Source organism: Trichechus manatus, unplaced genomic scaffold (assembly GCF_000243295.1).
Source record: "Trichechus manatus latirostris isolate Lorelei unplaced genomic scaffold, TriManLat1.0 scaffold00023, whole genome shotgun sequence".
Classification (NCBI taxonomy): domain Eukaryota; kingdom Metazoa; phylum Chordata; class Mammalia; order Sirenia; family Trichechidae; genus Trichechus; species Trichechus manatus.
In genome coordinates, this window is record NW_004443959.1 from 7,616,676 (window position 1) to 7,631,381 (window position 14,706).

Sequence of the window (14,706 nt, forward strand, 5' to 3'; positions counted from 1 at the left end):
TCTAGAATTTCCGATTGGTTTTTAAAAATAATTTCCATTTCTTTGTTGGTATTTCCTATCTGTTCACTCGTTAAGACCATATTGTCCTTTATTTTTTCAACGTATTTCCCTTTAGTTCCTTGAGCATATGTATAAGAGACATTTTAAAGTTTTTGTTGACTAAATCCACCATCTCTTTGCAAACCTGTCTAGTAATTTTGAAACTATATACTAGACCTTGTGGATGTGTGGTAGAGACTTTGGATTTTGTTATTTTCTTCTGAAGAGTGTTGATTTTTGTCATAAAAGGCTGTTCAGTTACTTGCTGATCACCCTTAACTTTTGCAAGCTTCATTTTATACTTGGTTAGGGTAGATATGTGGAAAGATCAAGGTGTTTTCCAAGTCCTTCTAACTTGGCAGGACTCAACTTCCAAACTCTGCTTCCCTTTGAATCTTGTTAGGGCTTGATATTAGGCTTTGTTAGGGTGGAGCTAGAGTAGGTCTTATTTAGAGCATGGTTTTTTCTCCTAGGAGGTTTCATCCGAATGCCCAGAAAACTAATAAGACTTCTCTGTTCTTGCTAGGCTGGAAATATAGTGTTTACCAGTGCTGCTTAATGTGTCCCTGTTCTGCTACTAATCCCACAGCAGCTGCTCTCTGGTGACTCTTGGGCACTTTCTCCCTGGACAGCCCAGCCCTTAGCCAGGGACTCAAATGGAGCTTCTGAGGATCTTCCTCTGCACAGCTCCCTACTTTCCAGGATCCTGGTGCAATAGTTAAGAGCTTAGCTGCTAACCAAAAGGTCAGCAGTTCAAATCCACCACCTGCTCCTTAGAAACCCTTTGGGGCAGTTCTTCTCTGTCCTGTAGGGTTGCTATGAGTTCAATCGACTTGATGGCAATGAGTTTTGGGTTATTTTGCCCAGCAACTTGTCTTGAACTCTTATGTCTGCCTCCTCAACTCACTTGGACTGCTGTGCTTTGCTTAGATGCTCATCTGTTGTACACCGGTTTGGATATTGCCTTCAAGCAGAGCATCTGGGCAATCACGGGGTTTGCCTTGTGAGTTTCTTTTCTTTTAGTGATTTTAATTTTGTGCTGCCTATTTTATAAAACCTGAAAACTGTTGCTTCATGTATTTTGTCATTTTGATGGTTGTTTACAGTAGGAGGACTAATCTGGTACCAGTTATTCTGTCATAGCCAGACGTGTATGGTTGCTTCTTAGCTATAGATTTTTGTATTAATTGTATCATGACAAAACCTGTCTGCCTTTTTATTAGTGATTTGTTCAAGTGCATCAACACAAATAAAATTCCTTACCTGGGTTTTGTGAGGGGGAAAAATGTTTTTTATTGAAGAGATACTGTATTCTATGATTTTCTAAAATTGTATTACATTTTATATATCTGATCTGTAAAGTATGATGGTTCTTGTGTGTCTTTTCAGAGGAGGGCATGAGCATTCCTTTAGTTTACCTTATCTTCATCAGTATAAGGATTGGTCCTAGTTACGTAAAGTACTTGACGAAAAATAACTAGAAATATTGAATTTGTTGAATTTTTTTATAGCTGGAAATTCAGAGTTTGTCCTGTTACCAAGTAAAGAATATTTTTTCTCAGGCATTAATTCATTCAATAAATATTAATGACTGTTTAATTTCCATTATATTTGCATGGATAAACCTTACCCTTGTTGAGTACACTTAAATGTGGGAGACAAACAATTAAAACAACATCAAAAAATTACAAATTCTAGTATCCAATAGGAAGAAGGTAAATGGGGCTGTGAGGCTTTGAAGTAGAGAACAGTGAGTCCCTGCTTTGGATAGGGTGGTCGAAGAAAGCCTCTTTGAGGAGTTTGTATTTCAGCTGAGTGAATAAGGAGCTAGACTCTTTGGGGGAGAAGTGGAGTCAGGGACTTTGATAGGTTTTCTAGTACCTTTGTTGAACCTGTAAAAATCCTGAGGAAGGATTTGGTATATTAGAGGAAATGAAAGAAGATAACTTGGAGTATGAACAAGGGAAAGAAAATGACAAGATTTAAATTGGGGAGGTGGCTCAGTCTTTTAGGAACCTGTAGGTTATGGTCAGGAGGTTGGATTTCCTTTCATCTTCTTTCCTCCAACTCTGTTATGTGACCATATACTTTGTTGTTCAAAAAGTGACATTCTTTTGAATGTAAAGGAGCACTAACTTGGATGGTATCCTGAGTTAACAGATGTAATCTGGCACTGTCCAATATCCTAATTGTAGACATAGATATGTAAAAATAGTGTAGATAAGTGGTTAATAGATGGATTCTGGATGCAGACTACCTTTAAATCTTGATTCTGTTTACTATCTATATAGCTCTGAAGCAAGTTACTTAATTTCTCTGTGCACTTACACAATATTAATAGGCACTTATTAATATTACTCAAATTTCTCATTTGTAACATGGGGAAATAATACCTTATTAGGGTTGTTGTGAAGATTAAATAAGATAATACATGTATCAAAACATAGTAGCTAGTATATAGTAAGCAGTCAGTAAATTCATTCTTTTAGCAAATGTTTATTGAAAGACTATTTTGTGCCAGCCATTATACTAGGCACTGAGGACAAAACAGTGAAGAAAATGTGGAGAAACAGATAATAAAGTAAAAATAGGATATAAGATGGTAATAAATGCAGTGGAGCAACATCAAGGAAGAGAGAATAAGATAGTGTAAGGGTAGCAGTGATACTACTGGAGGACATTGATTCGAAAGTTTAAGTAGTTTGATCTAGGGAGGTCTCACTGAGAAGGCAACTTTGGAGCAAAGCTCTGAAGGAGGTGAGGAATGGAGCCCTCTAAAACCCATTGCCATCGAGTCCGTTCCTACTCATAACAACCCTTTAGGGCAGAGTAGAACTGCCCCATAGGGTTTCCAAGGAGAGGCGTGTAGATTCGAACTGCCAACCTTTTGGTTAGCAGCTGAGCTCTTAACCACTGCACGCACCAGGAGCCCTCTAGTGCAAGTAATTCCACACATAGGGAATAGCACTGTGCAATGATGAGATGGGAAGCCATTAACTTAAAAAGAAAAAAACCCATTACCATCGAGTTAATTCCAACTGATAGTGACCCTATAGGACAGAGTAGAACTGCCCCGTAGGTTTCCAAGGAGCAATGGTTTATGTTTTAGAAGGATCACCAGTCTGTGGGTAGATGAGAGTGAAAGCAGGGAAACTAGTTGAAGCTATTGCAGGTCATTCAAATAAATGATGTTGGTGGCTTAGACCAGGATGGTATCAGTGGAGATAGTTAGCAATAGTTGGATTCTGAAACTAACTGGAGGTAGAACTGACGTGATTTCCTGATGAGTTTGATGTTGTATATAGGAGAAAAAGAGGAGTTAAAAGTTTTTAGCCAGAGCAACTGGAAGGATGAAGCTGCCATTTACAGAAATACAGGAAGAATAAATTTGAGAGTAAAGATTAGAAGTTCAGTTTTGGAATGTTTGAGATACCTATTAGACATTCTAGTATAAATGTTAGCTATTATTATTTATTATTCTACTTACTCATTGCTTATTGACTATCTCGTTATCCAACATTTCGCATTTACGACAATAGTAAAATCTGCTATCCAACTATTTTATGCGTTAATGACATATGTCTGGCAGTAACGAACGCCGAGGTGCGAGTCAAGAGTAATGTTGGTTATGATGGTTAAGGTTATGTGTCAACTTAGCTGGGCCATGTTTGTCAGTGGTTTGGCAGTTATGTAATGATGTAGTCATTCTCCACTTTGTGATCTGATGTGGTCATCCTCCATTTTCACATTATGCTGATTTTCACATGATGACCTGGTCTCTGGAACCTAGCCAGGTTGATAAATGAGGAGTGGCTGTAATTATCCTAGTAAGTGTTAACTACTAATCATTCTTTAAAAAATATTCATTGGCTTTGTGGTAAAGAATTTGCTTAGTTTTGGGGATAAAAATGGTAATAAACAATAGACACCATCCTTGCCCTTATGAAATTTATAGTCTGATGGGGAATTTAGGCATTGATCAAATAACCATATTGTTGGTATTTAATTTTTCCCTTTAAAAAAAAAAAGATTCCTAGAAAGAAGTAAAGATGACTTAACAAAAAAATTATCTGTTGATATCTAAATTTATTAGGTTATTGAGTTGCAGATAGTGAGGGAAACATGTACATTGATGTTTAAATATGTTTTCCCCCAGTAGACATATCTTCCTAAGTTTCTCTCTAAACAATGTCTTATTCTTAAAATTGATTAGCTTAGTTAACATGAGGGAATGAAACTTCGTGAATTCAGTTTTATTTGGATGAAAGGAGGTAGTTGTGTACTGAATCTAACATTTAAAAATATTGTGTATTTATGAAATATTTAGGCTGTTGGAAAATTCCCCTCTGTGTAAGAATGTTATGCTTTTACTTTTTTGTTAATTAGCTAAGGATCATTTGGGAATAGCATCATAATATGATCAGATATTCACCTTTTGCTCATAAAATTAAAGTATTAATAATAGTTTTTGCCTTTTAAAAATCAACAGGTTCGTCATAAGGCATCACAGAAAGTTTATGCTATGAAGCTTCTTAGTAAGTTTGAAATGATAAAAAGATCAGATTCTGCTTTTTTCTGGGAAGAAAGAGATATTATGGCCTTTGCCAATAGTCCCTGGGTGGTTCAGGTAAGCCTACAAACTTTCATGAATGTATTTTATTTTTCAGTAGGTACTTATTCATAAGAGTTGATTTTATGTGCTAAAAGTCTTATGCCTTGTTTACATAGTAACAATGCAGTTATATTTAATAATGACATGACATGTAGTAATTACTTAAATTGTTGTATGTTATAAGGAATTTAATTGGTCACTCCCTGCCCATCCCCTCTGGTGATTTCCTTAGTGGAGATACAATAAATCATTGCATCAGTTGGAAGATTATGTAAGTATTAACATTAGTTAGATGTTTATGTTGCATTAGACTATTTCTAAAAGGAAAAAAAAATTCCAACAATACAAATTTTGAAAATTCTCCTACAATCTTTTATATGTTATCTATAATGGAAGACAATACTGGGGCTCCTAATTCAGCTTCTTGTCTGTGGAGTAAGGAATTTTTTATTCTATTTTGCCTCCTTTTCCATTACATCCCTTATCAGCTTTGCTTCTCTAAAGAATTTTTTCATACTAGTATCTAGTTCTGCAAGTATTTTTTAACAAGTGTCATGAGTAAGAGTAGGCATATGGCAACCTACATTTAGAATGCTTGGATGATTGCTTGTAGAAGGCAATTTGGGGGTAGAAAATTTGCCACATCGATGACTATATAATTTAAAAGCTCCTAACTACCACTTTTTCCTCAGGTTGAGCCTCACATTGCCTCCACTAACACTTTTTTTATTGTAGCTAGTAAATAGAAATTCTGATGTGCAGCTAAAACTAAACATTTTGTATCAACTTATACCTACTCCTCACTTATTGGCTATCTCATTATCTGACATTTCTCAATTATGACAATAGTAAAAAAAAAATACTATCTGACTATTTTGCACATCAGTGACGTATGTCTGGCAGTGAAGGACTCCATGGTGCGGTGCACTGGTAATTAAACTAAAATGTTGCAATTCTATGATACATGACATGTGAAACACTATCAAGTTATAACTGTGTCAGTAGGATTTATTAGTATACAGAGCAGCTACAAAGCTGTGAAAGCACCACATATGGTCTTCCTTGCAGCTAGTCAGCTCTGCTATTGTAGCTACAAAGCAGCTATAGACATATGTAAAGGAATGAGTGTGGCTGTGTTTCAGTAAAATTTTATATGAATTTTACATGCTTTTCACATGTCATGAAATATTCTTCTGATTTTTTTCTCTCAGTTATTTAAAAATGTGAAGTCATTGTGAACTGCAGAAAAACAGGTGGTAGGCTGAATTTGGTCCATGGGTTAAGTTTGTCACCCATGATATATACTAATCTCCTCTACCTGCCGTTTCTTTCCCCCTCCTGAATTATATTGATGCAAATCCCGGATATATTATTTCATTCACTGGTATATCAAAACAAATATCTAAAAAAGAAAAACATTAAAAAATTTAATCCCAATATCATTATCAAACCTGAAATATTAACAGTAATTCCTTTATATTAGGTAGATCAGTGTTCACTTTCCCTCTGTTGTCTCAATTTTTTTACAGTTTTATTTGTTCAAGTAATGATATATTTTAGATCTATGAAAAAGTAGAGAGTTATATAATGAACATGCATATGTCTATCACGGGTTTAGAAAATTTTAACATTTTACTGTAATTTTAAGTTTTTTATTTTAAATACAAAACATCACAAAACTCTTGAAATACTTTGTTCTCTTACCCCAGTCTTTTTCCCTCCCTTCCTCCTAAGAGATAGCTGCTATCCTGAAATTGGTAAATGTCCTTCTTGTAGCTGGTGTCTTCACTTATTTATTGATTTTTAGTGGTGTAGATTTCTACCTTTTTAATTTCTTGTGTGATTGTTGACTATTCAGGTTTTCATTTACTTCTTGAGTCAGTTTATACTTTCCATGACTGTATCTGTCTTCTCTTACTTTTCAATGGAATGTTGTTGTTGGGTGTGGTTGAGCGAATGCCAGAGAATACCAGAAAGGTGTTTGCTTGTGTTTTATTGACTATGCAGAGGCATCTGACTGTATGGATCATAACAAATTATGGATAACATTGCGAAGAATGGGAATTCTAGACTACCTAATTGTGCTCATGAGGAACCTGTACATAGATCAAGAGGCAGTTGTTCCAATAGAACAAGGGGATACTGTGTGGTTTAAAGACAGGAAAGGTGTGCGTCAAGGTTGTATCCTTTCACCATACTTACTCAGTCTTTATGCTGAGCAAATAATCTGAGAAGCTGGGACTATACTATAATGGAGCATCAGAGGAAAACTCATTAACAACCTGCGTTATGCAGATGACACAATCTTGCTTGCTGAAAGTGAAGGGGACTTGAAGCACATATTGATGAAGATCAAAGACCACAGCCTTCAGTATGGATTACACCTCAACATAAAGAAAACAGAAATCCTCACAACTGGACCAGTAAGCAACATCATGATAAACAGAGAAAAGATTGAAGTTGTCAAGGATTTTATTTTACTTGGATCCACAATCAACACCCATGGAAGCAGCAGTCAAGAAATCAAAGGACGCATTGCATTGGGCAAATCTGCTGTAAAAGACCTCTTTAAAGTGTTAAAAAGCAAAGATGTCACCTTGAAGACTGAGGTGTGCCTGACCCAAGTCATGGTGTTTTCAGTCGCCTCATATGCATACAAAAGCTGGACAATGAATAAGGAAGACCGAAGAAGAATTCATGCCTTTGAATTATGGTGTTGCTGAAGAAAGTTGAATATACCATGGACTGCCAGAAGAATGAACAAATCTTTTGGAAGTACAGCCAGAATGCTCCTTAGAAGCAAGTATGGTGAGACTACGTCTCACATACTTTGGACATGTTATCAGGAGGGACCAGTCCCTGGAGAAAGACATCATGCTTGGTAAAGAAGAGGGTCAGAGAAAAAGAGGAAGACCCTCAATGAGATGGATTGACACAGTGGCTGCAACACTGAGCTCAGACGTAACAATTGTGAGGATGGCATGGGACCGGGCAGTGTTTCCTTCTGTTGCACATAGGGGCGCTGTGAGTCGGAACTGACTGGACGGCACCTAACAACAACAACAAACTACAAAACCATTTAAGTTGTTGACCTGTGTCCCATCACCCGCCGATATTTTAGCATGTATTTCCTACACACATTGTCCTTTATAACCATAATTACTGATTAATCCTCAGACCCCATTCAAATTTCACCAGTTCCCCGAATAGTGTCTTTTATATCAAGAGGATGCAGTTCCCAGTCACATTTCATTTGTCATATCTCTTTAGTCTCTTTTAGTTTTGAAAAGTTTCTAGCCTTCTCTTGACTTTCATGACTGTAACACTTTCGGAGATTATAGATTAATTATTCCTAAGTTTTGGGACAGTGTCCTTCAACTGAGTTTGTCAAATGTTTCTTCATGATTAGATTTAAGTTATACATATCTGTTAGGACTGTTTTAGAAGTGAGAGAGTCTGTGTTGTACTCATTGAATTCTGTTAGGTGGTGCTTGATTATAATGAGTAACATTAATGATAATGTTCACATTGATCACTTGTTAAGGTAGGAAGTTCCTCTTTTACAGTGTTGTAATTTTGTGGAGAGGTACCTTGAAACTATGTAAATATCCTGTTCCTCATTATTTTCCTTTCTTCCTCCCTCCCTCCTTCCCTCCCTCCCTCAACTCATGGTTTCCTATTTTAAAAAACAGGTGTAATCTATTATTATCATCATTAATTTGAATGCTCAAATTGCCCCTGATTTGGCAAGTGGGAACTCATTCAAGTTGGCTTCTATGACCCTTCAACTTGTTGCCATCATTCTTCGAGCATTCTGGCACAACAGAATGTTCTGAGTTTATCTTTTACTTACCCTGCTTTTGTTCTGGATTCAGCCATTTCTCTAAGAAACCCTGATTCTTTTTGGTTGAAAATAGTATTTAGAAGCCAAGACCTTGGTGTTAGTGTGCTCATGGCTATTGTGTCATTACTCCCAGGCCTTTTCAGTGGATTGTTACACACATGCGCATACACACATATGTACGTACACGTAAGACATATTTACAGATTTTTTTTTCTGTGTCTACTATATATATTGAAAGCCATGAGTTCACTCCAGTACTTCCAATTTCAGTCTGACTCCACAAGGCTCATTCTAGGTTTCTTCTTTCTTGTATTTGTAATTTTCTTCTCCAACTGTAGGTAACCAATCTCCCATCTTTGCTGCGCAATCCCCTTCCCCTATGAACTCTTCCTTTCTCTGCTTGGGCTCTGATTATCTATACCCTCCTTACCACTTTTGAGCTTTGACATTTCACACCAGGCTGCCCCTCTGCATGGATGTTTTCCTCACCCTGCTTGGCTTTGATATCCTGTGGCAGCCGTCCTCATGAATAAACACTCCTCCTCACTCTTGAGTACTGACACCCCATGTGTGACTTGCATTTTTTACTCCCTTAATAGTGTTTTGATGAATACAAATTTGTAATTCTGATGTAGTACAGTTTAATCATACTTTTATGTTTAATGCTTTTTGTGTTCATTTGAGAAGATTTTCCTTGCCTTGATGTATGAAGATAAATTCTATTATCTTCTTGACTTTTATAATTTTGTGCCTGTGATCAACCCAGAATTGAAATGTTTCACAGGTGTGATATAAGGATTAAGTTTTTTGTTTTGTGTTTTGACAGTTCAGCTTTTTACAGGTATATAACTTATTGGTAGCATTTAAATTAGTCAGCTGTGCAATCCTACATAAGGATTAAGTTTTATTTGTTTCCATGTGGATATCCAGTGGATTTCCATATTGAAAAAACTCTCCATTCCCCATTCGTCTACAGTCAGGGGGGATTAACCAGTAAGCAAGGTACACATGAGCTTACTTGTGCTTACATACTAATCCGTAGTGCACAATTTCACATGGGTTGGTGAAAAACAGGTGAAATTGTGCACTACAGATTAGTAAGTAAGCACAAGTAAGCCCGTGCATACCTTGCTTATTGGGGAATTCTTCCTTGTCTACAGTGCCTTTGTTTTAATTGTTCATATGCTCAGGAGTCTGTTTTAGACTTTTCTGTTCCATTCAGTTATTTTGTCTGTCCTTGTCACCAGTACCACAGTGTTTTAATTAGCTCTTTTTAACTGGCTTCATATTAATTGAACTTCTTAGAACTATGAGTTTATAGAGTTCATCAGATTAGGGAAATTTTTGGCCATTATTTCTTCAGATTTTTTTTTTTCTTGTCTCACCTCTTGCCCTGTTGTTCCCAGCCCTTTTCTTGGACTGTGGTTACACATACATTATCTACATCATGCTGTCCTGTAGGTTACTGATAACTCCTCTTCTCCCCCCCCCCATCTATTTATCTTACCTGCTTTGTTTGTATAGTTTTTATTGTTGTGCCTTTAAATTCATTGATTTTTTCTTCTACAGTGTACAATCTAACTTTGCTCCCATCCTGTATGACTTCTTTAACTCAGACAAATTGTTTTGAGATTTATCTGTGATGTAAGGTATATTAATCTAATTGTTCATTCCTTTTTATTGCTGAGTAATATTCCATTGCAGGGATATATGACAATTTGTTTATCTGTTCACCTGTTGATGGACATTTGGGTTGTTTTGTCTCTTAGAATAAAGCTACTTGCTAAGTTATTTGTGGATCAAATTGATTCTTAGAAGGCTTATTTATAAACTTTGTTTAAATTGCCTTTACTCTGATTGAAACTATATGTCTCTTTTCTATTTTAGTAGCTATGCTTAAAATTTTAACACATTTAAATTTTAAATTATGCACATTTAAATTTTTCATAACTTTATTGAAGTATAATTTCTTTACCGTACAATTCACCTGTTTTAAATGTATAATTCAGTAAATTTTTGGAAATTTGCAGAGTTGTGCAGCCATCACTACAGTCCAATTTTAGAACATTTTCATCATCCCAAAATGATCACTCATACCCATTTACAGTCATTCTTCATTCTTCTCCCAGCCCCTGGTGACCACCAATCTACTTTCTGTCTGTATAGATTTTATATAAATAGAATCATACCATATGAGGTCTTGTGCATCTGGCCTTTTTCTCTTAGCATACTGTTTTTGAAGTTCGTTCATACTGTAGCATGTATCATACTTTATCCCTTTTTATGGTTGAATAGTATTCCATTGTATGGATTTTTTTGTTTATCCATTTACCAGTTGATGGATGTTTGAATTTTTTCCATTTTTTGGCTGTTACGAATGATGCTGCTCTGAACATTTGCATACAGGTTTTTGTGTGGAAATATTTCATTTCTCTCGGGAAGGAGTATAGGGTTGCTGGATTGTATGGTAAATGTATGTTTAACTTTTTAAGAAATTATCTGTTTTTCTAAAGTGACTATCTCTTTTACGTTCTTACCAGCATATGTGAGGTTCTTGTTTCTTCACATTCTAGTCAAAAATTGATGTTTTCTGTCTTTTTAATTATGGCCATTCTGGTGGGTGTAAAGTGGTATCTCATTGGTGTTTTAAATTGCATTTCCCTAGTGACTACTGATATTGAAAATTTTTTCATGTACTTATTGGCCATTCCTATATCTTCTTTGGTGAAATGTCTATTAAAATTTTTTGCTCTTTTTAAAATTGGGTTGTCATATTATTGAGTTGTAGGAGTTTTTATGTATTTTATTTTTTATTGTGCTTTAGGTGAAAGTTTACAGCTCAAGTTAATTTCTCATTCAAAAATTTATATATATATATTGTTTTGTGACATTAGTTGCAGTCCCCACAATGTGACAGCACACTCCCGCTTTCCACTCTGTGTTCCCTGTTTCCATTCGACCAGTTCCTGACCCTTCTGCCTTTTCATCCTGCTTTTGGACAGGAGCTGCCCATTTGGTCTCGTATATCTGATTTAACTAAGAAGCACATTCCTCACGTGTATTGTTTTTTGTTTTATAGTCCCGTCTAATCTTTGTCTGAAGAGTGGACTTTGGGGATGGTTTCAGTTGTGGGTTAACAGTGTATCTGAGGGCCATAGTTTCAGGGGTTCCTCCAGTCTCTGTTAGATCATTAAGTCTGGTCTTTTTACATGAATTTGACTTCTGTTCTACGTTTTTCTCCTCTGTCCTCTGTCTCGGTTGTGTTCCCTGTCAGGGTGGTCATTGGTAGTAGCTGGGTACCATCTAGTTCTTCTGTTCTTAGGCTGGTGGAATCTGGTTCATTTGGCCCATTTGTCCTTTGGGCTAGTATTTTCCTTGTGTCTTTGGTTTTCTTCATTCTCCTTTGCTCTGAGTGGGATGAGACCAATTGATGTATCTTAGATGGGTACTTGCAAGCTTTTAAAAACCCTAGATGCCACTCACCAAAGTGAGATATAGAACATTTTCTTAATAAACTGCGTTATGCCAATTGACCTAGATGTCCCCTGATACTATGGTCCCCAGGCCCCAGCCCCAGCTACTCCATCCCTCAAAGTGATTGGATGTACCTAGGAAACTTTTTTGCTTTTGCTTTGGTCCAGTTGTGCTGACTTCCCCTTCTTTATATATTTTAGGTACAAGTTCTTTTTCAGATACATCATTCACAAATATTTCCTCCCAGTCTATGGTTTATCTTTTCATTTTCTCAATGGTGTTTCTTGAAGCCAGAAAATTTTAATTTTGGTGAAATCCTAGGAATCAGTTTTTCATTTTACCAATTGTGTTTTTGGTGTGTTGCATCTAAGAAATCTTGGCCTAACCCAGAGTCATGAAACTTTTTTCCTTTGTGTTTTCTGGAAGTTTATATTTTAACTCTTAAATTTAAGTCTATGATCCATTTTGAGTTAATTGTTTAGTACAGATGTCTAAGTTTATTTTAGATGACCAAATGATGTTCAAGCACCATATGTTAAAAAGGCTATTCTTTCCCCAATAAATTACCTTGGCATCTTTTTTTTTTTTAAATTGATCAACTGTAAATGTAAAGGTTTATTTCTGGATTCCTAATTCTTTATCATTGGTCTGTAGATCTGTCCTTATGCCAGTACCTATACTCTTGATTATTATAATCTTGTAGTTAAGTTTTGAAATTGGAAAATAGAAGTCCTGCTACTTTGTTCTGTTCAAGGTTGTTTTGGTTCTTCTTAGTCCTTCGCATTTCTGTATAAATTTTAAGATTACTTTGTTGATTTCTGGAAAAAACCTGCTTGAATTTAGGTAGGGATTACACTGAATCTGTTGATCAGTTTGGGGTGATTTGCCATCTTGATAATATTGAGCCTTCTTATCCATGAACATAGACTGTCTCTCCATTTATTTAGATCATTCTTTTGTCATTCAGAGTTAAACAGTATTTTCAATTTAGCAACCAATTTATAATGCTTTTCTATTCCTGTGGCTTATCTTAAGCAAGATAATGGGGAAGAGGAGAGAGAAAACAGCCCCATTCCAAATGTGGCTATCAGTTATTCATCCAGTAGTATGGAGCTTATTCTTTCTTCTTGTGTCCGTTAACTCTGGTACCTTTTATGTTTCTCTAACCTGCTCCTACTTCCTCAGTTCCTTTCTGTATGACTTAGGTGCTATAGTTTTATTATGTTTTGTTTTCAGAAGTCTTTTTTTTTCTGTTATAAATTTTATAATTTTTCACCATTTATGACCCTAATTCCTATTCTGTTTTTCTTTTAAAATGCTTCTGTCTAAATAGTTTCCTATATTGTGTTCTTTAATAGGAAAATGATTCATTTATGTGTATTTTGATAGTACTTGAAGAAAAGGTGCACATGTAAAAGTTTTGTCTGATAACTCTTTACCATGAAACATGTCCAAATCTAAAATAGAAGATTTAATAAATTACAGCCTTTTTGGTTTTAGAATAATTGGCCTTTTTCACTAGTAATAATTTTTTATTTCTGTTTGTTCATGTGTTGTTTTTGTTTTTATAATTTTTTCCTTTCCCTTTTGTTTTCTAGCTCTTTTGTGCCTTTCAAGATGATAGGTATCTGTACATGGTAATGGAGTACATGCCTGGTGGAGACCTTGTAAACCTTATGAGTAACTATGATGTACCTGAAAAATGGGCCAAATTTTATACTGCTGAAGTTGTTCTTGCTCTGGATGCAATACACTCCATGGGTTTAATACACAGAGATGTGAAGCCTGACAACATGCTCTTGGATAAACATGGACATCTAAAATTGGCAGATTTTGGCACATGTATGAAAATGGATGAAGTAAGTAAGCAAGTTAAAAAAAAGAAAAGCTAGCTTTGTTTTTTTTTTTTTGAGAAACAAAAATAAAAGAAACGCCTGAAATCAGAACATCAAAACTGTGTAACAACTGAAACGAGATAAAAAAACAACAGCAACAAATTAAAACATTTGCCTTACTAATGATTCAGCTAGCTTCAGTGTACATTAGTAGTAGACTTGGAGAATCCAAGAGAAATAAGAACTTGGATAACGTAAATCGTTATTTTCCTTATACAGTGTTGACAAGCATTTGCTACCAATCAACACTAGTCTATGTGTTTAATGATCTAGCTAAAGAAGTAGGACACAAAATATAAATTAAGTTACATCGGTTTTTCCATACACTTTTCCTTTAAAAACAGAGATAAGGTAAGAAATCTGTGTTACCACCTCCTACCCACCCCATTTGCATCAACCACATAGAATAATTCTGGGGACATCATCTATTGTGATACTTTAGTTGTTGAAGCAATTCATATTGTGTTTAATAGGTAGTAGTAGTAACCTTATAGCTAAGTATGATGTTGATTTATTTTTGTTGCAAAATTTATATCTCTTGTCTTTTCTCTCAGACTATAATTCCCAGATAGGCAGGGATCATGTTTTATTTCTTTTGTATTCCTCTGTTGAATCTAGGAAGTGATTTACATATATTATGTTTTCTAAATGTTAAAGTATATTGATAGCAAGCAAACTGGATCTTATTCTTTGTATGGTCTTCATAACCTTCCAGTATACTTGAGTAGCTAATTTCATTTTTTCTAGTTACCTAGTGAAGACCTTTATTTTTTAGTTAAGCTTATTTTATTTTCTCTTTATCTCTTAATTTAGTCATGCTACTTGTGTAACATTCACTTCTA

General features: G+C 35.4%; 1 protein-coding gene across 7 annotated transcripts in view; it reads left to right on the forward strand.

Moving 5' to 3' along the window:
* ROCK2 (Rho associated coiled-coil containing protein kinase 2) overlaps positions 1–14,706 on the forward strand; it is a 149,511-nt gene that overhangs the window by 84,454 nt on the left and 50,351 nt on the right. For all 7 annotated transcript variants that reach the window (XM_023728244.1, XM_023728245.1, XM_023728246.1 and 4 more), the window contains 2 exons: positions 4,529–4,666; positions 13,568–13,828. In XM_023728244.1, the coding sequence (XP_023584012.1) occupies positions 4,529–4,666; positions 13,568–13,828 (399 nt within the window). The remainder of the gene's footprint in view (positions 1–4,528; positions 4,667–13,567; positions 13,829–14,706) is intronic.